The sequence below is a fragment of the Thamnophis elegans genome, chromosome 4 (genome assembly GCF_009769535.1).
Source record: "Thamnophis elegans isolate rThaEle1 chromosome 4, rThaEle1.pri, whole genome shotgun sequence".
NCBI lineage: Eukaryota > Metazoa > Chordata > Lepidosauria > Squamata > Colubridae > Thamnophis > Thamnophis elegans.
Window position 1 is genome coordinate 34,546,509 of NC_045544.1, and position 24,928 is coordinate 34,571,436.

The 24,928-nt window shown below is 43.1% G+C and overlaps 1 protein-coding gene across 1 annotated transcript in view; it reads right to left on the reverse strand.

The window, feature by feature from the left end:
- FRK (fyn related Src family tyrosine kinase) overlaps positions 1-24,928 on the reverse strand; it is a 68,673-nt gene that overhangs the window by 17,404 nt on the left and 26,341 nt on the right. Inside the window, exons 2-4 of the mRNA XM_032215930.1 lie at positions 18,711-18,832; positions 13,179-13,342; positions 4,829-4,997 (exon numbers count right to left, since the gene is read on the reverse strand). Of these exons, the coding sequence (XP_032071821.1) occupies positions 4,829-4,997; positions 13,179-13,342; positions 18,711-18,832 (455 nt within the window). The remainder of the gene's footprint in view (positions 1-4,828; positions 4,998-13,178; positions 13,343-18,710; positions 18,833-24,928) is intronic.

The following is a 24,928-nucleotide window of genomic DNA, read 5'->3' on the forward strand; positions in this document are numbered from 1 at the left end:
GGCTCAAATAGTTTTATCGTGTGAAACTTTTCAACTGTGTAGCATTCAATAATCTTAGACATTATTATCCCTATGTTCTTTCTTAAATAAATACTTCAGTTGCTCTCTATGTTATAATAGCTCTCTATCCTACAATAATTATTTAACTATGCCGATAAAATAGTGCAAGTCTTTCGTTCATTAGTATAAGAGGGTTTTTTAAAAAAAATCAAAACAAAACTTATTCATGCTATCCATTGCTTGAACAAAAATGACTCACATTCAAACTCACTATTCAATGTATAATGCTATGAGATTTCTTAAAATTAATAGAAATAGAAAGAGCAACATGTTCAAAATCCATATAGACAGTGTGTTGTCTGGTTACAATTCTTTTGATATTCATCATGGTAATAATAATAGTATTCTCTAATAGTAATCTCATAATGACAGTGTTTTTCCCTCATAATATTAATGCATATTAATTGTTAATACAAATAAAAACTAATCAAAATTAATAAGTTACAGTAATCAACCCTAATAATAAAATTAATCTTTCTTTTGTAATTTTAGGAGTTCTAACTCCTGTTTCTCTCATTTAACCATCAATAAAACAGATCCCATACCTCAAAATATTCAGTGTCTTTCTTTTCTTTAATTTCAAATGTTAGTTTATTCATCCCTTCAGAGGTGGGTTACTCCTGGTTCGGACTGGTTCGGGCGAACTGGTAGTGGTAATTGGGAGTGGGTCGCCAAATCAGTATTGACAGATGGCTGGCCATGCCCATGAACCAGCCCACTCCGACGCTCGCCCTGCCTACCTTCGCCACAAGCATTCACAGAACTGCCTCATCCTGCCTATACACAGGTAAGCATTTGTGCTAGCCTAGCCCCTCCCCTCCTCACAGCCAGCGTCTCCCAAAGCCACCACCATTGCAACCACAGCAAAGATAGGGGCAGCATGCTGGAGAGAGCAGCGGTGCAGGAGAGGGCAGTGGGGGTGGGAAATGTCCAGGTTATTTTGGATCTGGGCCCACCAAGGAGCCACTTGGCTTCATCAAATTGCTGCAGTGGCTAAACTGAGCAATGGGAGGTGCCCAGCTAATCAGGGCCCGAGCAGGTTGCAGAGCACAGAGCCAGGAAAAGCCATAAGTTTCCTAGAAGGAATTGAAGCATTCAACTTTGCAGCCCACAGGGCATGCCTGTGTTTAATAAATGTGGCGAGCAAGAGGGGGGGAGAGAACAATGGGAAGGAAAGGATGGGAGAGAGGAAAAAATGCAGGCGGAACCGCTGGACTGTCCAAGCAGGGAAGGAGGGAGGAAAGTTCACCCAATTCTGGCTTGGGACAAGAGGGGGAAGCAGGAACCAGCTGCAACCCCTCAAAACACCCCCAGGCACAGCAGGGGCCATGGGAAATCGCAGAGCTCAGATTGCACATGTGTGATTGTGCTCTGCAATCGCAATACTGTGACCCAAAGGACAATAGAAAGACAATTCTGGATTGTATCAACAGATTCTGCACCAATCTTAACAACCCTTTAGTATTAAATGTTGTTTGTTTGTTACATTTATTTTATGTCTTTCCTCCGTTCAAGGTGGCCTCCACTATGCCCCAGCCAATTCAACCACCGCCTCTCCTTTTTGGGCAGGTACCTCTGCCTCTTGAAAGTTCGCCTTGGCTGGGCTGAGTTCTTCCTCACTTTTGTTGCTGTTCATTATCTCAGCCACCAGCCCGAAATACCCTCTTTGCTTCGCCTTGCTGCTCCGTGGTGCATCTATGCTGAGGGGTAACAAACGGGCAGATGTGGCGAGATGAGACATGGCAAGGTGAAGCAGTGGGGTTCACACTCTGGCTACCACCAGCTGCCCTCAGCAGCATCAGAGGGTTCTGGTGCCCACACTCCCACCCTGGGTTCCTCCTATTGCAGCTTAGGTGCAATATTAGAGGGGATTCCTAAAATATCTGGACTAAGTAACAGCCCGACAAAGCAATGCAAGTGACTCCATGCAGCTCTCTCTATAAAGTTGCACATGTGTGTCCATTATATTCACACATACGGATGGCACACGCATGCATACAAAACCTCCATAAAAACCCCTAGGCACGCAAACCATAGTGAAAAAAAGATCAGCTTTGGGGTTGGAGATGGAGAGGCCTTCAGCTGACCCCTCCTCTCCGCACCCCACCCCTCCCCAGCCAGATCTGTTTCACCATAGTTTGCACGTGGAGAGGATTTCCGGCTGGGTCCGGCCTGCCCCTTTGACCCACCTGCCCAAGAAAGCAGCTGCTTTTGATTTCTGCAGCTGCTTCTTGATAGAAACAGCAAGGGAGACCCACCCAGCCCCACCGGAAGACCCCCAAGTCCAGAAAGCTTGGGAAAAAGACTGCAGCTTGGAGGGGGGAAAGCATTGCCCCCTCTCCCCCATTACCCCCTTTGCAAAGGAAATCAGTGGATCACCTGCCAGCTCTCTTTGCTCCTCCTGCACTCCCTTCACTGCTCTTATCAAGAAGCAGCGGCAGAAATCAAAAGCAGCTGCTTTCTCAGCTAGGTGAGGGGGATCACCTAGAAGCTAGAAGAGCCGAGGTGGCACAGTGGTTAGAGTGCAGTACTGCAGGCCACTTCAGCTGACTGCTATCTGCAGTTCGGCGGTTCAAATCTCACCGGCTCAAGGTTGACTCAGCCTTCCATCCTTCTGAGGTGGGTGAAATGAGGACCCAGACTGTGGGGGCGATATGCTGACTCTGTAAACCGCTTAGAGAGGGCTGAAAGTCCTATTAAGCGGTATATAAGTCTAACTGCTATTGCTGTTGCTATTGCTATGTGACTGAGTGTGTGTGAGTGACATCACTTAGCCACGCTTACAGAACTGGTAGTAAACAATTTTGAAACCCACCCCTGTGCATATTCTAAAAGTTTTGTTATTATCTTTTCTTCTGTGAGGATCTTCTTACCCTTCCAATGTTGTATGAACATGATTCTGTCTGATGTTAACCATTGTATTATTAAATATGCATTCCTTTTACTGCATTTGTTTATTATGATGCCCAGCAGAAATATTTCCAGTTTTAAATCTAGATGTTCCTTTATCATTTTTTCTATCCAGGTTTTTTTTTTAATTTGCTTTTGGGCATATCTGCCAGTGGTGGGTTCCTACCAGTTCGGATTACCGGTTCCAAATCTGAACTGCCTGCAAAACTGCCAATTGCAGGCAGTCAGCAGAAGTAGCCTGCAGTACTGAATTCTAAGCACTGCACCACTGTGGCTCTTTAAATGAGAACATAGATCTTCTCATCTACTAGTTCCACAATGGAGAGCAACACAGGGCAGTGACCTGCTGCTGGAGAAGATGGAGCATGCAAGGCACTATAGTGAATCAGAGCTAGAGCCATAGCTACATTAGAAGGAAGATCATCAACCTAAGACTTAGGATGGTTTAGCAGAATGTAGGATGAGATCATATCTTTCCACACTCAAGAAATAGTGGGCAACCTGTACTGATTGATGTTGGGAAGACATATGTATGCATTGCACATAGTCCCTTCAGGCTGCTGAGTCAGAAGTTCATAACAAAGCAACCCATGTTAAGTAGTTAGTGTATATTAATATTATTATATTTTCTCACTTGTAAGGAAACTACCTGAGAAGTCAAAGCCTTGGGGATAAGGAGCCTTGAGGGGTGGGGAAGAACAGGTGAAGAGTGAACTGTATACTGTTCTGCCTTATGTCCAACGCAGTCAAATGCCTTGGTCTGAATCTTAATTATTATTTTTACAAAAGGATATAATATAAAATGTCAACCAAAAGTATTGCTACCTTAAGCAAAACTGAAAATTGGCAACATTTATATTACACATTTCTCTTTGATAAGTAAATGAGGAAAATGCACAGGAGAATTTTTATAACAGCTAGTACTAAAACACAGCTGTATAGTACAGCCAAGGTTTATTTATTTATTCATTCATTCATCTAATTTATATGGGTGCATATTTATCCAAGGAATGCTGGGTAGTGAATAAAATAAAGAGAATTTCATTAAAAGCAAAAACTAAACATTAAAACTGCATCAAAGTTCAATAGAAATATGAAACCATTAGACTCAGAGATCTATGCCGGTGCTCCCATGCTGGTATTCTCACCCCAATGTCTGTGGAAAAATCTAGTTTTCACAGCCTTGAAAAGCCAATAGAGCCCATATTTCTTTAATTTAAATAATTAAAACATCCCCAGATAATACCAGCTTTAATTTTAAATGATTGCTATTTATTTTTATTTTTAGAGAAGTGAATGCATTTGGGGAAAACCCACTTGCAAATATAAGTTAGTCTAAGGGAACTTCCACAGAATTATCAATTTTATCTTCCTAAACTCAAAAGTACACCACGCTCTCTTCAGCCTTGCCATCCTCACATTTTTCAATGCTTCTATCAGTCAACCAGAACCAGCGCTTTCTTCAACCACTTCACGGGGTAGCACAAAAATTAGCATCTGGCTAGCACCCTGTGCACCCTTGTTCTTTGCCTTGACACTGTTGTTTGTGCAAAAGAAAACATCTCATGCTCTTCTCTGTTTCAAAAACCTGTTGGATTGGTGTTAAAGCACCAGAGCACTCTAATTTCACCAGGGATAGGAGAGAGCTGTACAGCTGGGATGCTGTCTGAGTTTTCTTCATTGGGGGAAAAACTGACCAACCTGTAGGTCAGGAACTGAAACTGCAAAATTATCTTTGTAGCCTAAACACTAGAACTGAATTGGATGTTTAAAGGATTTAGCTGCAGAAGTGCTTATAATGTTGACAAACTCAGGATTGTGTGATTGACTAAGAAAATTACCAAAGTGTTCAACTTACCTGGTTTTAATGTTTTAACTGCCACTGGTGTTCTGTTATTCCATAATCCTTCCCAGACCTCACCAAATTGCCCGGAACCCAATTTGTTTAAAAGTTGTAGAGAATTGCGGTCAATCTCCCAGTGATCTACAGTTTGATATGATAAATCATATGGAGTTGGGACTTCTGTCTGGATAGAAATAAAACAGCATACATAAACATCCATTTTTTGCTTTGCCTAAAAATGCTAAAATGGCAAACTTTGCAAGTTTTCATCAATAATCAGTCCTCCAAACAAAAAATGCTTTGGACAACAAATAAAGTCATGCTTTTAACAAAATAGATGCCTATTCTTACCAAATACTTTCTATAGTAAAGACAGCATGTTGCCTTGATGAAAGTCTCATTCCACTAAAGCAGCATGAAACATTTGCTTTGAGCACTAACTTCCAGCAGGGAATTCTATGTTCTTATTGTCACACATTCATTGTATGATTTTTATTTTAGATGTGTTTCCATTTCAAAGCCAGAAAACATTATTTCAATGTTTTCAAATTCAAAAATACCTAGGATGAGCCATGTGTGTTGGGGTGCTTTCAGACAGATGGCTCCTAACATCCTCCTTTCTCCCCATTGTGGTTTTACTAGTGAGATGTTCCATATTTATTTCCATAGCAAAATTGTTTTCCTATCAAGAAACAAATGGAAATGGTGGAGAAACTGAGATGGCTCCAGATAGAGGATCATGTCTGAATGCTCTATAAAATTTGGGAAAGGGAACAGGATGATGATTTGACTGGATGATTTAAATTCATCCAAAGGCAACCTTATTTTACGTAGTTTTCTCTCTGGTAACGCTATGCTGCTAACTAGAGCATAAAAAACCTTTGCCAGACCTATCCTTGAATACTTCTCACTTTCCTGGAACCCACATTGCATCTCAGATATTAAAACATTAGAGAGGGTCCAGAGATATTTTACAAGAAGAATACTCAATTTCTCTGCTCGTAATAACACTCCTTATACCACCAGGTTTGAAATTTTAGGCCTGGATAATCTTGAACTATGCCATCTACGTTCCGACCTGAGCTTAGTTTGCAAGATTATCTGCCATAACATCCTGCCTGTTAATGACTACTTTTACTTCAACTCAGTGGTAGGTTTCAAAAATTGTTCGAACCTACTCTGTGGGTGTGGCCTCCTTTGTGGGAGTGGCTTGCCACCCATGTGACCGGATGGGAGTGGCTTGCCACCCATATGACTGGATATAAAGATGCCGACAACACTTGTCAGAACCACCTTAAATTACCTCACACACAGCACTGGCATGCATAAGAATATGATGTGAACTTCTTTTTTAAAAGGCATCTTTGGATTGCGTTAAAACAACTTCAAAACATACAATGTTTTGATTGCACCACAAACGCAGTAGTCATCCTTACCTTTCACAGAGGCACTGAGTTTTATAAATATAAGCATGATAGTGTAGAATAATCATATCCAAGGACCAGTGGTGGGTTTCAAAAAAATTTGGAACCTCTTCTGTAGGTGTGACCTGCTTTCCAGGTCCACTGGTGGAACCCCTTCTACCTCTTCGGTAGATTTGACGAACCGGTTCTACCGAATAGGTGTGAACTGGCAGGAACCCACCTCTGCTTCAACTACAATAATACAAGGGCTATCAATAGATACAAACTAAATGCAATCTGTTCTAATCTTGATTGCAGGAAAAACAATTTCAGCAATAGAGTAGTAAATGTGTGGAACACCCTATCTGATCCTGTTGTTAGTTCCTCTAACCCCATACCTTTTTCCTTAAGCTGTCTATGGAGGGCCTTATGCATTTCTTAAGAGGTCTCTGACGGGGCGTGCATAAGCGCACCAGTGTGCCTGCCATCCCTGTCCTACTGTTCCCATTTATATGTACTCTTTTTATGTGTTTACAGCTATATTTTGCTTATTTATATTCATTTATTTGTGCCATTTTTTCGTGTGTTTTCATACTTGTTTCCTTGTACTTGTTGACAAATAAATAAAATAAATAAGTAAAGGCTTTCTTGACACCCTTCATAATATGGGACTAGCAGGTGAGAGATGAGTATTCTATTGTTTATGGCAGAAGATTATATTAGGTTCTTCAGTTGCCATGACAACATTGAAGCCATCATTTCATCATTCATTCCTGAGCTTCTGAAGTCCTCTCAGGGCTTCCTTCACCTAATGGCATTGACACTAGTGTGGAGAAGCAGCAAAATTCCTACAAGTCTGAAGAGTTTGTTGTATTAAGCCTTGAAGTATGTGTGAGAACAGTGCAATTGCTCTTTCCTTTGAAACAAGAGAAGAAGAACTTGGTCAAGATAATCAATAACTTGGTGTAGAAACCAATGATCTCCAGGAAAAAAAACATCACACCTATCTCTAATCCACAGAGTATAAAGTCTGAATTAATTATTTCTACTTAATAAATCATGGAGAAAAATCTATCTATGTGCTTGCTAGGGCTCGAAAACGACTTGATGGCAGATAATCAATCAAACAATTAATCACTTGATAAAACCCTGATATTTCTCAACTGATTTTCCTCCTTTCTGGAGACTAATTAAAAGTTGTACAAGCAATGAAAACAAACTTTCCAGACTACTTTTTTTTAATGTAAAAGGTTAGGTTAAGTTTATTTAGGTTAAGTTTATTTTAAGTTAAGTTTATTTATAGGCCGCCCTTTTCCCTGAGGGGACTCAGGGCGGCTTACAACTTATATAGGAAGGGGAAACATACAATGACATGTAAGACTATACATAATTAAAAGAGTAAAGCAACATTCATTCAACATTCGGGCGGGGGTGGATTATAATCTTTAACCCCAGGCCTGACGGGATAGCCAGGTCTTGAGGGCTGTGCGGAAGGTCTGGAGGGTGGTGAGGGTACGAATCACCACGGGGAGATCGTTCCAAAGGGTCGGAGCTGCTACTGAAAAGGCTCTCCTCCGCGTAGTTGCCAGTCGACACTGACTGGCAGATGGAACTCGGAGGAGGCCCAATCTATGCGATCTAATGGGTCGTGAGGAGGTGATTGGAAGGTACAAAGGTACTTACCTATTGGAAGGTAAAAAGGTACTTACCTATGCCTCCACACACAACCTTTCTGTGCTACAATTTTATTAGAGGCACACACAGAATATTAGTAGTAGTACTTTTTTGCATTTGCGTAAAGAATGAAGACAAGGGTATCAGATTCAGAGATGGCAACAAAGGTGACCAGCATTATTTTTTTTTTAAAAGGTTCATGGGGAAAGTTTGAAGAAACTAGAACTGCTCAGCATGAAGAAAAGGTTGCCAAGAAGATATGAAAAATTACTTACAGATAAACCGTGGAAGGGTTTATATCTGGATATGCATTAAGATGTTACCAACAGCAATCTCTAGACTGCAGTGTTTCTCAACCTTGGCCACTTGAAGCGAATGCTGGCTGGGGAATTCTGGGAGTTGAAGTCCAGACATCTTCAAGTGGCCAAGGTTGAGAAACACTGCTCTAGAGCCATGGTGGTGAATCTATGGCATGTGTGCCAGAAATGGCATGCAAAGCCATCCCGTGCAGGACACATGGCCTCACTGGCTCACCTTCCCCATTCCTGTGCACACACATGCACTGGCCAGCTAGCCTTTGCACACGTAGGAGCGCCATAATCTGTTTGCAGCTCTCTGAAAAAGCTTAGCCATCACTGCTCTAGGGCATTTTCCCAATGCAGAGTTTTAGCACTATCCATCCATACTTGAGTCAATAGAATGCTATACAGATTGTCCTTGACTTACAACAGTTCATTTAGGGACTGTTCAAAGCTGGAATGGCACCGAAAAAGGTGACTTACAGCCATTTTTCATACTTATGACCATCGCAGCTTCCCATTGGTCATGTGATTTACATTCAAATGCTTAACAACTGATTCGTATTTACGACGGTTACAGGGTCCCGAAATCATGTGATCCCATTTTGTAATCTTCTGCAAAGTCAACAGGGGAAGCCAGATTCACTTAACAACCATGTTACTAATTTAACAACTTCAGTTAACAAACAATGGAAAGAAAAATTGTAAAATGGGGCAAACTTCACTTAACAGATTTCTCAGCATCATAAATTTTGGGCTCATTTGTCGCCATAAGTCGAGGTACTAGCCTGAAACATCCTGTCCCAGCTGCCTACCCCTATCTCTCACTTCTGTTTCTGATCAATGACAGAAATCCAACCTTTCTCCAGAGTAACAGTAATAAAGCCTAACTGATCTTATACACATTAAGACTGCCCTGGGATGAAGGTAATATCATAGAAACATGGCAGAATAAAAAGGATACCTTCAGAGCATGTTTGTGCCATGTTTAGATGTATTGGGGGTGGGAGTAAAGTCCAAAGGTTTTTTTAATCTAACTAAAGTAAGGCAATTGAAATCGAATCAGTCTTACTATACTAAAATTGAATGTCAATAATTGTCCATCCAATCAAGAATAGAACTTGGAAATATCAAACAGATTGCCCTCTCTTTCAATCACCATCTGCATTGCACAGAGATGTTCTTGGATTTATCATTCACTAGAGGTGCACGGAGCTCTGCTGTTCAGTCACTTTTCATCACTTATGACTAATGCAGATCATGTTATTTCCGAGACATAAGTAATCCTCTGGTAATTACTTCTACTTTGATCATTGCATACATTGCTTATTGCATTGTGCTTATTGCAACATACTTATGGCAAAGCCCATTATGCACTGAAAATGGTTTACAATCGTCACTTATTCTGTAGCCAGAGTCCACTCAGTGCAATTACAGTGTGACACTTACACTAATCCATCTCTTAGATCAATTCAGAACACTGGTGCTAAACTTTACATCCCTAAACAATTGGCATCATGTTACCTTTTGAGACCAGACTGTCTGAAGGAATCCCTCTTTCACTTTTTAGCTTTGTTATCATTCATGTGGGCCTTCAGAAAGCAAGCAGTGCTATATCCCTTCTGTGAAATATCCCCTTCAAATAGGTTTGTTTGATACCTACATTGTGATATTTCCAATAGTTCCTTCTTGTGCCAAAGGTGTTTTTCAAGAGGCAACTGAGCTTTCTGCTTTTTTTCTTTGAAGATGTTTCACTTCTCATCCAAGAAGCTTCTTCAGTTCTTCCCACCATCCATCTAGAGCTGAAAAAGCTTCTTGGATGAGAAGCAAAACATCTTCGAAGAAAAAAACAGAAAGTCCAGTTGCCTTTTGAAAAAGCACCTTTGGGACAACCATGACCTGGATGACTGAGAATCTCCATAGGCCTTGTTGTGCTTTATTTTTCCAGGCTACACACAGGCTATGGTATTATATGTACCTTATTGCTGGCTTCACCTTAATTTTATCATAGCCTGTTTTATTCATGAAATGATAGATGGCCTTCAACAGGGAGATAGACAGGTTATTTACATTCAGTGGAAAAACAATAATAGAGCATACCTACAAGATGAAGAATTTGTGGCTATATCAGAGCAGGCATAGATGCAGTCACTAACAACAAGCTGTCAACAGTGTGAAATAGTTTTAAAACACAGTTCTGGGATGCTTCAGGAAGAAATACTGTGTCAAAGGCACAAGAAATTCTGCCCTGGCAAAATTACTAGAGTACAGTATGTGATTCCATAAGAATATTGAAAGCGAGAAGGTGTGGACAACAAAGGTGATGCAGAAACTTAAGTCATATCCTATTAAGGACAGGTTGGCTGAGGGGCTGAAAAAACTTGGATGTTCAGCCTGGGGAAAGGGAGACAAAAACTAGGACTGGAAGTAATGGGTAATAAAATGAGCTATCTAGATTTCTTCCTTATTTAAATATAAGGAAGAACATACTGATTATGAATCTATACAGCAATGGAATAATGTGCTAACAAAGGATTTTCCATCTCTGGAGGGTTTTAGGAAGATGTCCAGAAAATATGAATTAATAACTTAATTAATTACAGGTAGGTCAAAGCATAACTTATTTAATTAACCTGATAAATAACAAAAAAGGAGGAGGCATGGCAAGAATCATCTGGAAATCTTGGGCTTTGCGTATCCTGCATGAGGACAGGGTATGTTTTGAATTCAACAATCCTCAACTTGGACAGATTTATATTTTAATGTGAATATAGGGTTCCTTGGAGGAAGCAAACTACCTAGACCCCTTCCAGTCAGGCTTCAGGCCCGGTTACAGCACAGAAACCGCTTTGGTCGCATTGATGGATGATCTCTGGAGAGCCAGAGATGAAGGACGTTCCTCCATCCTGGTCCTCCTTGACCTCTCAGCGGCTTTCGATACCATCGACCATGGTATCCTTCTGCGACGACTGCGGGAGGTGGGAGTGGGAGGCACCGTGCTACGGTGGTTCTCCTCCTACCTCTCGGACAGGTCACAGTCGGTGTTAGTGGGGGGGCAGAGATCGTCCCCTAGGCCCCTAAATTATGGGGTGCCTCAGGGCTCGGTCTTATCCCCCCTACTATTCAACATCTACATGAAACTGCTGGGAGAGATCATCCGCAGGCACGGGATTAGATACCATCAATATGCGGACGATACTCAATTGTATCTGTCCGCCCCGTGCCAACTCAATGAAGCGGTAGACGTGATGAGCCGGGGCCTTGAGGCCGTTATGGACTGGATGAGGGTTAACAAGCTTGTGCTCAACCCAGAAAAGACCGAGTGGCTGTTGTGTTTCCCTCCCAAAGATTTGGCTACTATTCCACCACTCAGGCTGGGGGGTCAAATTTTATACCCCTCAGAGAGGGTTCGCAACTTGGGAGTCCTCCTGGATCCACAGCTGTCATTTGACCACCACTTGACGGCTGTGACCAGGGGGGCATTCGCCCAGGTTCGCCTGGTGCGCCAGTTGCGACCCTACCTGAATCGGGAGGCTCTCACAACAGTCACTCGGGCCCTTGTGACCTCTAGGCTGGAATACTGCAATGTGCTCTACATGGGGCTGCCCTTGAGGAGCATCCGGCGACTTCAGCTAGTGCAGAATGCAGCCGCGCGAGTGATCGCGGGTGCACCCCGATTCACCCGCATTACACCTATCCTCCGCGAGCTGCGCTGGCTACCTGTTGATCTCCGGATGCGCTTCAAGGTGCTATTAATCACCCATAAAGCCCTACATGGCAGTGGATCTGGATACTTGAGAGACCGCCTTCTGCCAATTACATCCCTGCGACCGATAAGATCCCATAGATTAGGCCTCCTCCGTATTCCATCGGCCAGCCAATGTCGGCTGGCAACTACAAGGAGGAGGGCCTTCTCAGCAGTAGCCCCGACCCTTTGGAACGAGCTCCCCGTGGAGATTCGTACCCTCTCCACCGTCCAAGCCTTCCGCATAGCCTTGAAGAACTGGCTCGCCCGTCAGGCCTGGGGATAGGATAGTTACCCCTCCCGAATGATGAATGTATGTTGCTTGCTATTTTATTACTTGTTTGTCCTAATGTCTGTATTTCCCCTTCCCAGTTTTTGTGTGAGCCGCCCTGAGTCCCCTCAGGGAAAAGGGCGGCCTACAAATTCTAATAAATTCTAATTCTAATTCTAATTCTAATTCTAACTAATCTAATTTATATTTACATCCAACTGAGCATTATAGAACAATATGTTTTTAAAAATGTGAGTCTCAGAAGAAATGTATATAAAAGGGCAGATTTGTTTTCACCAAAATAAATATCAGAAGTGGATGAAGAAATAGATTGTTTAAAAAAAAAACATGTTTGCTTATTCATTGGGCAACTTTGCAAAATGCAAGGAGTTAATCTTCACGTTGTCTCCATTGCATAACAATTCTTTTGATTCAGTGAATCAAAAGAATAAATGTGAACACATTCACATCCTGATGCAATTGCTTTTGAAATGATCTATAATATAGGGAAAGCTTCAGGTATTCAACTAATAGATGATTTTGTTCAAGTGTTTCTTTTAGTATCTCGGAGATTAAAATATCCCTAGATGGAAGCAGGAGAAAACCAGCAAGTTTTAAAGTATATTTAAGTACCATCTCTACTACCCTGATCGGATCTGTGGCTTCTGTTTTTAGGCACCACTTAGAGACAGGAAGAGTTATGAGCTTAGCGATTTCATCTCAATATAAGCTTATACTGTGACTTCATAAATCACACAGTGACATGCGTCTTTTCCACCTCAATTGCACATTTATTTGCCCGAAATGATACGATGTTGAAATGCCTGAGGAATGGAATGATATAGTTAAGTGCATTTCTTAGAGCAATGATCACATGCAGGTAGGGGAATCATACCTGTATTAACTCGATAATCAAATACTAATTTCTGTATTTTCAGAGGGAGAGGAGAAATATTCAGACTTTATACTCTACCTTCATGCAAGGCCTTCCAAGCCTTACACACAGTCCATCACTGGATTTTCTGTAGTGCATGACAAAAGCATTCAAAGTGTGAAATGTTGCCCTCCGTGTCACATAAAAATCACCATTGTCCATTTGTTTGATTCGGTAGTGCTTCACGGTTGCTCCATCCCGAACTAAGAAAATAAAAGGATACAAAAATACCATCTCTTGTTTTTCCAACACCTATAAGGAAATCAGAGAAGGCTGTCGTGTAGTCCTCCTCCACAATGGTTTATAAAAACTGAGTCCTTCAAGTGTGCTTCTACACGATCATGCCTCTACAGCAAACATGGATCTCCTACAGCTTGTAGATTCCCCAGGTTCTACTGTCAGCCACCAGGCCCACCCTCTCCAAATTCTACCTTTGATATTCAGCCATGTAGTGCCTTTTTTCAGAATACGGGGAGTCCTTGACTTACAACAGTTCATTTAGTGACAGTTCAAAATTATAACGAGATTGAGAAAAGTGACTTATGGCCATTTTTCACACTTATAACCACTGCAGCATCCCCATGGACATGTGATTTATAGTCATATGCTTGACAACAGACTCATATTTATGACGGTGGCAGTGTTCTAAGGTCATATGTTCTTCTCATAAGCAAAGTCAATGGGAAAGCCTGAGTCATTTAACAATGGTCTTGCTAACAGAACAATTTCAATGATTCGCTTAACAACTGTGGCAAGAAAAGTCATAAAATGGGGCAAAACTCACTTAACAAATGTTTCATTTAACAACAGGAATGTTGGGCTTCATTGTGGTCATAAGTCGAGGACTACCTGTACGGGTAACGTTGGAGTATTACCTGTATTGGTAATTAGAGTTCAATAGCTCTAATGCTCTAAATTTAGGTAGCCAGATAGAAAAACCAGGTATACAAGTAATAAATATAACTAAATAAAATAAATAAGTACAAATGTGTTTACCTTTTTAAAAGCCTACCCAAAAGTTGGTGAAAGGGTTAAAATTGCATGCTCTTCTCTGTAGAGCACAATGCTGAGTTGTTCTACTTAAGCACGCTATTCTTCTATGGGTCTTCTTATATACCTTGTTTCAGGTTGGTCATTAACCAGAATAAAGTGATCCCTCACTGCATAACTGCCTTGATCCTCAGAAGATTGAAAGGAAAGAAGCCAAATGTTGTATCATGACCCAGAGAAAAGGAAGAGATCAGTACTATGCTAATGTGTATACATAATTTTATTCATATAGGTTATTATTCACAGATATAAATATAAATGTATCAATCCCTGCACATCATCCTTCCAATTTTCACTGACCAATGTGGAGAACAGCCAGACTTGTATATTTAATATATGCAGGGTTTCATTGATAATAATTCTATGTTAATAATTCTATGCTTCTTGACCTGTCAGCGGCCTTCAATACCATCAACCATGGTATCCTTCTGCGACGACTGGGAGAGGTGGGAGTGGGAGGCACCGTGTTACGGTGGTTCTCCTCTTACCTCTCAGATAGGTCACAGTCGGTGTTGGTTGGAGGACAGAGGTCGACCCCTAGGCCCCTGAAATATGGGGTGCCTCAGGGCTCGGTCCTGTCCCCCATCCTATTTAACATCTACATGAAGCCACTGGGTGAGATCATTCGCCGGCACGGGATCAAATATAATCAATATGCGGATGATACTCAATTGTATCTGTCCGCTCCGTGCCAACTCAGCGAAGCGGTAGAAGTGATGTGCCAGTGCCTGGAGGCTGTTAGGGTCTGGATGGGAGTAAACAAGCTGGCACTCAATCCCGACAAGACCGAGTGGCTGTTGATGTTGCCCCCCAAGAACAGACCAGATATTCCATCTCTTAGCCTGGGGGACGAAACCCTTCATCCCTCAGAGAGGGTCCGCAACTTGGGTGTCCTCCTGGATCCTCAGCTGACATTAGAATACAATCTGTCAGCTATGACCAGGGGGGCTTTTGCCCAGGTTCGCCTGGTGCACCAGTTGCGACCCTACCTGGACCGGGAGCCACTTCAAATGGTCACTCATGCTCTCGTCACCTCTAGGCTTGATTACTATAATGCGCTTTACTTGGGGCTGCCCCTGAAGAGTGTTCGGAGACTACAATTGGTCCAGAATGCAGCCGCGTGAGCGATATCGGGTGTCCCTAGGTACACCCATGTTACACCTATCCTCCGCAAGCTGCACTGGCTTCCCATCGGTCTCCGAATGCGCTTCAAGGTGCTGGTCATTACCTTTAAAGCCCTACATGGCTTAGGACCTGGATACCTACGGGACCGCCTCCTGCCACAAACCTCCCAACGACCTATAAGATCTCATAGATTGGGCCTCCTTTGGGTACCATCAACCGGGCAATGCCGGTTGGCGACTACTTGGGGGAGGTCTTTCTCTGTAGCTGCTCCGGCCCTGTGGAATGATCTCCCCGCAGAGATCCGGACCCTTCCCACACTCTCGGCCTTCCGTAAGGCCACTAAAACCTGGCTGTTCCAGCAGGCCTGGGCTGTTGACCCCAAAATATGGTCCAGCCCCACTTGGAATTGAGTGCATGGTGTGTTTTTATGTCTATTTTTTCTTTCTTCTATTCCTTTTGATTTATTTCTATTGTTAGCCGCCCGGAGTCCTACGGGATTGGGCGGCATACAAATGTTATTAAACTTTGAAACTTTGAAACTAATTGAATTCTTAACTCTGCTTTCTTTAAACTGATTGTTTTATCAGGGAGCCTTGATTATCTACTATTGTTTCTAATATCTCTATATCTGTTTTAAAAGAAAGTCAGGATTTATTTCTTCGTATTTCTTTTTCTTTTCTTTCTGCACATTTGGCTTTGTTTTCTCTTTAATTCCTTACTTTTTTCTCTTTTCTATCTTAATTATTACTTTTTGTTAGTTTTTGTCTTTCTAGTTTCAAAAATCTAATGAATTCATTCCCTTTTTGTTTTAAAGGGAAGATATGCCTTGAACCTGCAACTTCCATCAGCTGCCACAAGAGGGTGTGTGTCATGGAAAGCTACTGCTGTACTTTTAAAGTTTATTTCCAGTTTTCAAGTGCGCATTCTACATCAATAAAGCAGGGCTAGCGAAAAGCATTGAATTATAGTGTCTTTTATTGCATATCACACTTACATATACTTCATGCTACTTGGATGAGGATAAGCAATGTTGTACTAAGCAGAGAAAAAGAGTAAGACATAGTAAGCCAAAGAAATTAAAGATATGATGTCAGAAAACAAAAGAAAATATGCATAAACTGAATGTTTATTGTTTACTATTTCTCTCCAAAGAGCCAGTTAAGGTGTTGGTTAAGACATTAGGCTAGAAAGCAAGAATCTGTACAGTCTAATCTCATGAAACCAACTAGGAGTGGAGCCAGTCATTCTTTCTAAAACCCTAGGAAGCAGGTAAGGGCAAACCACCTCCAAAATAACCTTGCTAAAGAAAATTGCCAGGAATTGTCCAGGAAGTCTCCAAGAGTCAACAATGATTTGAAGGTATCCCCACCAAAGATCTTCCTAACCATGCAAACCATTCTTGTCTCCATACACTTATTATCTATTTGTTTCTTAAACTTGTTACTTCTGTTGTTTGTCATTTTACTCACACCAAGCCCAATATTCTATGCAAACTAGGATCTCTAATCTATAGGCTGTCTTGCAAGCCAACATAAGTGACCTGCATCCCATTAGAAAGTATAGCCCCGTGATGGCGAACCTATGGCATGTGCACCAGAGGTGGCATGCAAAGTACTTTCTGTGGCCATGCTTGCCATTGCCAGCTGCTCTTCTGGGTTTCGTTGCAGCATGCATGCTGGTCAGCTGGTCTTCACACAAAGACATCTGGATAGTGCACATGCACACGCCAGAACCAGAAAGAGCAGCTGGCTCTCTTCCAGGTTCCGGTGCTCCGGCACTCCAGCGCTTTGGTGAGCATGCGCTCCAGTTTCAGCACTCAGTGATCAAAAGGTTAACCATCAATGGTATAGGCAATAAACTAACAAAAACTCATGGTCCGTATTCCTTACACTCTATAGGTTTGGGGCAGTGGTGGGTTTCAAACTTTTTTTAAACCCTCTTCTGTAGGTGTGGCCTGCTTTGTGGGAGTGGCTTGCCAGCCATGTGACTTGCCAGCCATGTAACAACGCTCTTGCTTAGCAACCAAAATGTGGGCTCAGAAACTGGCATTTGAAGCACGCAAGTCTTAAAGCTGTCAAGTTACAAGACTCTTGCACCCCTAACTGTTTAGAAAAAAAACCCAGTGGTGTTCAAACTTGACAGCTTTAAGACTTGTGGACTTCAACTTCCAGAATTCCTCCTCTCGCTCTTCATCTTGATGATGTTCAGACGGGCGGGGGGAGGGAGCTGGAACCGGTTCTAAACGGCCCTGTAAATTTGTGGAACCTCTTCTATAGAAGAGGTTAGAACTGGCAGGAACCCACGCCTGGTTTGGGGGAAAACCATAAACATTTTAAATATATCTGATTATATTCAGAGTAATTTCAAAGCAACCATTGTTAGTATTTTATGGTGAGGCTCATATAAAAGTATCAAATTTGCCAATAAAAATATATCTCTTCCTTATTTTTTACATTTTTATGGTACTGATTATTTATTAAAGTCTTGAGTCAAGATTGATTCCTGGTGGACACATATAGACACATCTGTTATTTTCTTTCTGATTTGTTTTTTCTGCTGGTGTGGAAATAGTTTACCATTGTCTTCTTCATAGATTTAAAAAAAACAATCTAACATTCAGCAACAATTACATGTAGATTAAAAGGTTCATGAGATTTTATAAAAATTTCTCTTGCAGGGGTGTCAAAAAAAAGTCAAAAGAGAAGTCTTGCTGAAATGGAAATATTTTTATCAAGAAATATCTGGGCTGTAATCTTATGGATGACCACTAGATGTCAGCAAATATAAACAACATTCTTAACCCTCTGCTGCCATATAATGGTCGTCTGGATTTTGGCAACCAAGATTCCACAAGTATCCTTGTAGAAAGAAAAGGAAAATGGTTGGGATATATTTTGGGATAATATTTTGGGTTAAGGTTGGAATAAACAAAATTTTCTATAAATGGGCTTCTCTGTCCCAAATGATTCAAGGAAGGATCACAAAGCTTATGAGGTAATCTTTTTTTTTCTTTAAAAGAACCCCAAAACACTTCTGCTAAAAGCATGCTCTGCTAAAAACCTAAGGAATAACAAAGCTTTCAAATGTTTCTCAAAAGTATTCATTCATAGAAATTCAAATCTGCATGCATCAGTTGTGGGTTCTTTTACTACTTTTACTACTTTCTTTTCTGTGCCTGGGCATCAGGGCGGAGCCTCTTACCTCTGCCACTACCGATCCGGGATGAACCAGCAGAAACCCACCGCTGGTATGCATGTTTACTTCTAAACAATGACCCACTGACCAGATAAAAAGTATATGTGATCATCAACAACAGCTGCCAGTTTATCTAAACCAAACTAAGGAAAATTAAATTAAATTTAACAACATTTCTATGATTGAAAAAGTGGAGGGTACCTGAAAGGGAAAATTCACCCTTTTGACTTTCACTCTCTCGGATTAGAAAAGCTCCTGACTCATTCTCACAATAAAGGAGTTGTTTCTCAGCATCTGCTCGATTAATAGATCCAAAAAACCACCTAAAAGAGAAAGAAGTTGGTACAACTAATTAGTACTCAGAACTAGGTTTACACAAATAATCATATGTTAAAGCAAAGGACCAGTTCTAACCAAATTATTTATCTATGAAGTATAATCTTAATAAGTAATAATACAGACAGGAGGTCCTTCCTCATACATGTTGGGAACAGCACAAATGAATATACAACTGTTATATATTGAGCAATGGTGGGATTTAAATAATTTAACAACTGGTTCTCTGCCCTTATCACCAGCTAGTTGGGCATGGCTTAGTGGTCATGTGACTGGATGGGCGGGGCCAACTCAATGTCACTCACATCAATGGGCACTTCACCTTAGCTATTACAATGTAATAAGGGTTAACCAGAGAGTTAACCATTCCCCTGTAAGCACGGCAATAAAGATTAGGCTAGAAATAACACCAGAATGTTTCCTTACTGCCTTCCTTACAGGATTAGCCCTGCAAAGTGGAAAAAACCAAAAAGAGATTTCTTCCAACAACCGGTTCTCCAAACTGCTTAGAAAGTTAACAACCAGTTCTCCTGAATAGGTGCGAACTGGCTGAATCCCACCGCTGATATTGAGACTGGAGCAATAGGCTCCACCAAGGTCCTCCATTCCGGCAGGAAAATACTCAAAGCCGATTGGCTGAGCCGCCTGACAGCTCCCTATAAAAGGGCTAGCTGTCAGACAGGCCAGTGCTGGATCTGGACATAGTTATCGAATAAAGAGCTGTTTGTTGTCACTGAAACCTGAGTCCTGTCTCATTCGTTCATCCTATCTAAGAACAACAGTATTTAGAAACACATCCGATCCCAATGTTTTTCAGCCTCAGCAAGTTTAAGATAAGTGGACTTCATTTCCCAGAATTCCCCAGCCAGACTTGAGTTGTTGAAGTGCATACATCTTAATGTTGCTGAGGTTGAGAAACACTGTGGAACACTGTCTTATCCTATGTGCATCAGTGTCACATCAGCTATATAACCAATTACTCTTTCCCCCAAAATACAAATTAACTAAAAGAGCCTAGAAGTAGACACTCGTGCCCTGTGTCATGCATAGGGTGACCAGACGTCCCGCTTTTGGCGGGACAGGCACGATTTTTCATCATTTTTCCCGCGTCCCGCCCGCTTCTCAAAAAACCCCGCTTTATTTCGGCGCTCGCTGGCTCTCCCGCCCATCATCAGCTGCCGCTAGCTCGCTCATTCCTTTCCCCCATCTATTCTATTCTACACTAAAAATCTAAGCCAGCCCAGCCTGCCGCTCACTGATTGGCCTGGACTCCAGCCAATCAATGAGCTGGCTGGGATGGAAAACTTTAAGCACACGGCATCCTAGCCAGCTCACTGATTGGCTGGAGTCCGCTTAAGCATGCCGCGCGAGTCTCCATTTCATTTCGCCTTCACTGTTTGCTTTTGCTGCTTCACTGGTGAGTAACCGGTGGGAATCGGGTGGCTTTGCCGCTTAGAGTGGGCAGCGGCAGCCTTTAGCAAGGGAAGGCCTTCCCTAGGGAGTCTGGATTCCCCCCCCCGCCCCGCCTCCTCCACTAGCCTTTGTCCCTCCACAGGGCGGCTGGGGGGAGGAGACGGCCCTCCTCTCCTTCTCCCCCTTTGCAGAGTTGGGCAGGCGGGCCGTCTCCTCCCCCCAGCCACCCTACTGTGGAGGGACAAAGGCTAGTGGAGGAGGCGAGGTGAGGCGGGGCGGGGCGGGGGGGAAAGCCAGACCACGGCGGCTACTGCCAGCCCGCGGCCTCCCTACCCTGAGAGAGAAACCTGGGAGAAGATGCGGGGGGAATTTGCATGGGGCAGGCTGCAAGAGGGAGGGAGGGAGTCTGGGGCGGGCGGATAGCAGTGGGATCGCTGCCCGGGAGCCGCCAGAAGCCTTCCCCCCCCTTTCCTTCCCTCGGCTGCGAAAAGGATGAGTGGGGGGCGGAGCCATGGAGGGACTGGACCGAGGCAGGCCGCGCTGAGGTGGGGAGACAGATAAGGCAGAGCTCCGAGCCGTGAGTTTCCTTCTGCGGCCTCCGCCTCCATACCACCCAACAATAGCAGGCCCCGAGTTGGGCTGCATCGCGGGAGGATGCACCAAAGGTACCAGGGAGGGACGGCCTTCGTGGCGTAGGTTAGCTCAGGATCGGTCCCCAGCCCCACCGCTTTTAGGGGCTGGAGGAGCGGGCAGTGGTGGGGACGAAATTGAAGAGTGCTGGCGGAGAGCCTGAGGAAGGGGTTACTTGGGGGGGGACTTAAAAGGAGACGGCTGGGTGGGAAGAGGGCGAGCACTTTGGAAAATCTCTGAAAACGGAGCGCTTGGGAGCCGTGTAGTTTGAAAGAGAAGCAGCAGCTGCGCATTTCCAAAAAGCTCTCCCGGAGCCGGCAAGGGACGTGTGGACTGAGGAGCGTCGGGCGCGTGTAGGATTTGCTGGAGAGGAGGACTTGGTGCTGGGTAGGCTTGGAAGGGCTGTAGAGAGCTTTGCGGGGCGGGGGGAGGGAATGGCGGGGAAATACAGTCTTCGGGGTGGGGAGAAGAAGCAGTTAGTCTCTCAACGGGTCACCCCGAAACTGGGTTTGGGGCTGTGAAGTTCCGCTGTTGGGACGCGATGCATCTGTAGTGGAGGAGCGGGATCCCGAGGGAGGCTGTTGCAGAAGGGTGAAATCTGAGATTTCTTCGCTTCTGCGGCAGGATAACGTTTGTTCTTTAGAGGAAGGGGGAGAGAGACCACTGCAGTTGCATTTCTTTTCTTGCTGGGGATTTAGAAGTCTTATGTTCACTTTTATTCCCGGGAAAAAAAACAAACCCGAGCCTCCGCCGTTGTCCAACCCTCGCGTTTCCTGGCAAGAAATCCATCCCCCATTATGACGAGGTACGCCGGCTTTCGATTGGTTAAGGCATCCTCAGCACCCCCCGGGTGATCTCCGGGCCCCCGGCTTCCCCATCTCCTCTCCTATAGGGAGACGTGCATCATAATGTTGTAAGCCGCCCGGAATTACCTGTGTGTGAGGTGGGCTGCCCTATGCATTTGCGTTTGTGTGCTGGAGAGAGAGTGAAAAAGAGAGGGAGAAATAATTATATTAATTAGAAGCGGCGGTGGCGGACGTCGGCAGCGACTGTAACGACTGCTCGGGTGAGGTGCGGAGGAATAACGGAAGGTCCCGCCCACCCGCGACGACGGCTCCAGCCATGGACAAGCAGGCTGGCCCCAACAACAACAACGCACTGCTCTTTCCGCCACCTCCGGATGGGAAGCAACCACGCCTGTGCGGCCCCTGTGCTGTGGTGGGAAGCGAGTCTGCAAGGCGTGGTTGCTTCCCACCCGGAGGTGGCGGCAAGAGCAGCGCGTTGTTGTTGTTGTTGAAGAAGACGCCGGGGCCAGCCTGCTCGTCCATGGCTGGAGCCGTCATCACGGGCGGGAGGGACCTTCCGTTCTTCCTCCGCACCTCGCCCACGTGGTCGTTACAGTCGCTGCTGACGTCCGCCACCGCCGCTTCCCTCGTCCATCTTGATTGCTGGAAGCAGTAACAAACGGCGCGTCTGCTCCGCTGTCAGTGCCTTGACAGCCACCTCAGCCGGCAGCTATCGGGCCTCGCTGGAGTCAATTGCAAAACCACGTTCAGCGCTTTGAGGACCTGAGGCATCTTGGGAAATGCAGTTCCCTATCGGAAAGAATGGAGTAGCTGCGAATTTGTAACAACAACAGAAGATAATAACTTGGTGCTTCGCAGGTTATGAAAATCTCAAGTTTGATTTGCACACTGTTTTTTAAAAGTTAGATAAAGAAATTATGCTGTGAAAGCGACTAAAAAGCCTCCCCTCCCCTTCCTGTGTGTGAGAAAGGGAAGGAGAGGAAGGAAGGAGGGAGGGGGGAAGAAAAAGAAGAAGGGAGGGGGGAGAAGATGGAAGGAGAAAAGATGGATGGAAGGAGAAAAGATGGATGGAAGGAGAAAGAATGGGAGGAGAAGGAGGAAGATGGAAGAAGAAAAGAAGAAAAAGAAGAAGGGAGGGAGAAAAGAGGGAAGGAGGTAGGAAGAAAAGGGGAAGAGAGGAAAGAGCAGAAAGACAAAGAGGATGAAGTTGATAGGAAAGAGGAAGGAAGGAAAAAAGAAAAAGGGAGGGAGAGAGGAAAGAAGAAAAGATGGAACTAGAAAGGAAAGAAGGGAGGGAGGGAGGAAAGGGGAAGACAGGGAAAGAGCAGAAAGACAGAGAAGGTGAAGGTAGATAGGCAGAAGGAAGGAAGAAGGAAGAAATAGGAAAGGAGGGAAGGAGGAAGGAACAGAAGCGAAGAGGAAGAGAGAAATGGAAAGAGCAGAAAGACAGAGAAGGTAGATAGGCAAAAGAAATGAAGCTGAAAGAATGGAAGGAGGAAGGAAGAGAAAAGGAGGAAGGGAGTGAGTGAGGAAAGAAGAGAGGATGGAAGGAGAAAGGAAGGAAGAGAGGGAAAGAGCAGAAGACAGATAAGGTGAAGGTAGATAAGCAAGAGGAATGAAGGAAGAAGTGAGGTGTCTCAGGGAGGGGGAAAACATTTAGTGACCAAAGTTACAATGGCATTGAAAAAAGTGACTGATGACCATTTTTCACACTTAGTGACTGTTGCAGCATCCTCATGGTCACGTGATCAAAATTTTGTTTGGCAACAGATTCGTATTTATGCTGGTTTCAGTGTCCTGGGGTGACCTTTTGACAAAACATAAAATTTTTAATCAAGCCCCCCCCCCCCCCCCCCCCCGGTCAATGGTGTCCCTCTTTACCAATCTGAAAATCTGGTCACCTTAGTCATGCAAGAGCCTTTGTCTGATTTCAAAAACTCGTGGAAGGTATCTTATCAGACCACCCAAAAAAATCTTTCCTTTCACAGCATTTTGGACAGTTTGTAAACAATTTCTGAGGTCAAGATGTTATTAAAAAGGCCTACTAGCTCTTGCTTTAATAATCCATGTTGTTCTGCTGTTTTCCCAGTTCATGGATGCTAGCTAAACTATAAGTAGGTTAATGAAAAGTCTCTTGGAAAGTAAATCACTGCAATAAAGCTGATAAAATGATCAATCCCTCTGTAACTGCAAGAGATCAGGAAAGCTAGTTACGTTGTTGAAAGATAATACAATGCTTTAAATTAAAATAAGGAATTAACGGTGGAAAAGAAAACAACTTAACTCTGCATTATCCTAGCCTGGTTATAGAACAATGCATGCCTAAACAGAATTACATTTAATTAAAAGAAATGAGTAGAAAGGATTATGAGAAGATTTTAAATTGTTTTAGGTAAATATATTTAGCTTTGCACAAGTTTTTTTTTAATGAGTTTTCTCACCAAGCTACGTTAATATTTAACACTTTATGATTGACTTTTTTCATAAAGGAACATTGAGATTTCCAACGGTATCTAACCTTTCTAATTTTGTAAAGTACAATTTCCTTTGCTATGTTAAATAGCAATCCAATGAAATAGCAGCACTAGTCTTTTGTCATAATACTGTAATATTTTCATTTTTTTTATTTTTAAAGCCGAAGTTTTAAAGCTCCAATGAATAGGAAAAATACCAATGAAAATTAAACAGAGTGGAGAAGGGGGGTTGACTGGAAGGAAAAAATGATGGACTAATTTATGGCTTTTGGTTATTGGAATGGAATGATGGGTAAGATGGAACAATCAAGGAAGGATAGAGCGTAAAGGAATTATGATTTATTGTTCCAGTTGTTAATGAAGATGGTGTCAATTTTGAGAGAAACTGATCCAATTCACAAACAGCAACTGAATAGATTACCAGCATATTTTGGCAAGTCGCTAGGTATAATGGGGTCTTTATGTGAGATATTGCTTCATAATAATAATTTGACTCTTAACAATAGTCTTTGTTGTTGGATTTTAGTTTCTGGCATCTCAAGATGGAGAGGCAGACAATTTTATTTTTGAAGTATCTTGACTAATTATTTTGTCCTGTGCTACAACTTTCCTTCTCCTCTGACCTCCTTAAAAATAAATTCTTTCTGTGCTGATCTTTTCCATTTTTCGTAGGGCTATTGCTTGGGGAACTTTTTAATTCTTTTAGACACTTTCCGTGTGTTTTAATAATGATCTCAGAAGACTGAATTTTTCATTGGAA